The sequence below is a fragment of the Alosa pseudoharengus genome, unplaced genomic scaffold (assembly GCF_046254945.1).
Source record: "Alosa pseudoharengus isolate Yale_2024_CS ecotype anadromous, Long Island Sound unplaced genomic scaffold, YU_APseudo_1.1 YU_APseudo_1.1_scf_20, whole genome shotgun sequence".
Classification (NCBI taxonomy): Eukaryota; Metazoa; Chordata; class Actinopteri; order Clupeiformes; family Clupeidae; genus Alosa; species Alosa pseudoharengus.
Genome location: NW_027468664.1, coordinates 22,549,481 through 22,551,980, shown reverse-complemented (window position 1 = coordinate 22,551,980; position 2,500 = coordinate 22,549,481). Strand labels below are relative to the sequence as shown.

At 44.2% G+C, this 2,500-nt stretch overlaps 1 protein-coding gene across 11 annotated transcripts in view; it reads left to right on the top strand.

Moving 5' to 3' along the window:
• flncb (filamin C, gamma b (actin binding protein 280)) overlaps positions 1 to 2,500 on the top strand; it is a 113,552-nt gene that overhangs the window by 60,226 nt on the left and 50,826 nt on the right. For 7 of the 11 annotated variants that reach the window (XM_076296885.1, XM_076296886.1, XM_076296884.1 and 4 more), the window contains exon 9: positions 489 to 614. The exons of the other annotated variants lie outside the window; for them this stretch is intronic. In XM_076296885.1, coding sequence (XP_076153000.1) covers positions 489 to 614 — 126 coding nt within the window. The remainder of the gene's footprint in view (positions 1 to 488; positions 615 to 2,500) is intronic. 11 annotated transcript variants of the gene reach the window in all.

Below are 2,500 nucleotides of genomic sequence, written 5' to 3'. Positions count from 1 at the left end.
GATTTGGGGGTTCTTTTGGGTTTTGGGTTGTTCCTGGACGGGCTTTGGGTTTTGGTGGGTTCAGGGTTCATTTGGGTTTTGGGTTTGAGGGTTCTTTTAGGTTTTGGTGAGTTGAGGGTTCTTTTGGGATTTGGGTTTTGGGGGTTCTTTTGGGTTTTGGGTTTGAGGGTTCTTTTGAGTTTTGGGTTTTGATGGTTCTTTTGGGTTTTGAGGATTCTTTTGAGTTTTGAGGGTTCTTTTGGGTTTTGGGTTTTGAGGGTTCTTTTGGGTTTTGAGGGTTCTTTTGGGTTTTGAGGATTCTTTTGGGGTTCTTTTTGGTGTGTTCTTCTGTGCTTCTGTAGCTGTGGGTTCTTGCGTTCCTTTTTTGTCCATCTGAGCAGGAGAGGCCGGAGCCCTTTTCCGAAACACTGGTGTGCGTGTGTGTGAGAGTGTTTCCCTCATCCTCTCACCTGTGTGTGTGTGTGTGTGTATGTGTGTGTGTGTTCTAGCTCCAGCGAGTACGCGGTCTCCCGGCTCCCCGGTTCAGATAATCCCCCAGTCTATTCGCACGCCGCCCGGCTCAGACAAGGCTCGGAGGGTGCCGCCCCCAACGCCACCCAAACCCAGGCGACCAAGTTAGTAGTGGCCGGCCGCAGGGTCTGACGCGGCCTGTGCTTGTGCCGTTAGCCTGGTGTAGAAGCCTGGCTGACCCCAAACCCCCCCCTCGCCTCTCCTTTGCTCTCTTGCCTGGCCCTGGCCGCCGCTGCCTTGGCGCGCTCCCTCTCTGTCTGGGGCTGCTGGGGCAGCTCTGCTTGTTGGCATGCACTGGCACTTCACTCTACCCGCTCTGGCATCATCAACCAACCCAGCGACACAGAGAGAGAGAGAGAGAGAGAGAGAGAGAAGTAGAATGTGTGTGTGTGTGTGTGTGTGTGTGTGTGTGTGTGTGTGTGTGTGTGTGTGTGTGTGTGTGTGTGTGTGTGTGAAAGAGAAAGTGTGTACATTATCTGAGTCAAAGAGCAAAATAGAGAGAGAGTGTATATGTGTGTGTGTGTTTTTGTGTGTGTGAGAGAGAGAGAGAGAGAGAGACAGAGAGAGAGAGATGAATAAAAACAGTTGGCAGCAACTAAATCAAAGTGCCAAACAGATTAGAAATACAGAATATAAAGTGAATTTAGGGTGGGCTCACCATGCTGTGGTTTGATTGGTCGGTCACCTTTACCAAAGCTCCTCCCCCTAATTCCCAGCAGACTCAGAAAAGGAACTGTATGAAACTGAACATGAAATGGGCCTTCAGCCTCTTTTGATTTGAAACATCTTTACATTAACACAGAACACTGAAACAAATTGACATTCCTTTGAGAAACGTTTGTAATGCAGTGATGTGTGTTTTCAATTAAACTCACATCTTTCTAACCGTGAGCCTCTTAACAAATTATTAAACTTGATTAAAACAAAAACAAAAACTTGAATTAACTTCAATAAATGAAAACAAATTGACCTTATCTACATCAATATTCCACATAATGTTTAACAAATGTCTAAAAACATATTGTGAACATCACAATTTCACAATTGAACTTCACAGGGTAGCCTGCGGTGCAAGGACTAAATGTGAACTTAAGAGTGACCGCCCAGATGTGTGTGTGCGTGTGTGTGTGTGTGTGTGTGTGTGTGAGTGTGTGTGTGAGTGTGTGTGTGTGTGTGTGTGTGTGTGTGTGTGTGTGTGTGTGTACAGTATGTGTGTTTGACAGAGAGAGAGAGCTTTGAGGATATGGTAGGGAGTTTTCATCATCTAGCCTACTCATCCCATCCCGTTGCTGAAGGCCATGGCTTGGCATTTGGTGGGATATCTCCATCTTCTGACCCAAGCAATCCTCTAACCCAGAGAATGAGAATGAGAATGCTGCTTCCATCCCTTTGATCTGTTTTTAACCCAGAACCCGCCTGAACCCCAACTCCCATAACACAAACACCGTGTGGACTGTCAATAACAACTCATCTTTATTAAACCATCATCCATCTTTTATTAGTATTATTTTTTATATTTTGTTTTGTTTTCATTTTTCCCCCATGACACACGTCTTTAAAGGTGAAAGCGAGGACTATTCTATTATGTAGAGGTGAAAGCGAGGATTATTCTATTATGTAGAGGTGAAAGTGAGGATTATTCTATTATGTAGAGGACTATTCTATTCTGTAGAGGTGAAAGCGAGGATTATTCTATTATGTAGAGGTGAAAGTGAGGATTATTCTATTATGTAGAGGACTATTCTATTCTGTAGAGGTGAAAGCGAGGATTATTCTATTATGTAGAGGTGAAAGTGAGGATTATTCTATTATGTAGAGGACTATTCTATTCTGTAGAGGTGAAAGCGAGGATTATTCTATTATGTAGAGGTGAAAGCGAAGATTATTCTATTATGTAGAGGTGAAAGCGAGGACTATTCTATTATGCATATGCGAAAGCGAGGACGATTCTATTATGCATATGCGAAAGCGAGGACGATTCTATTCTGGA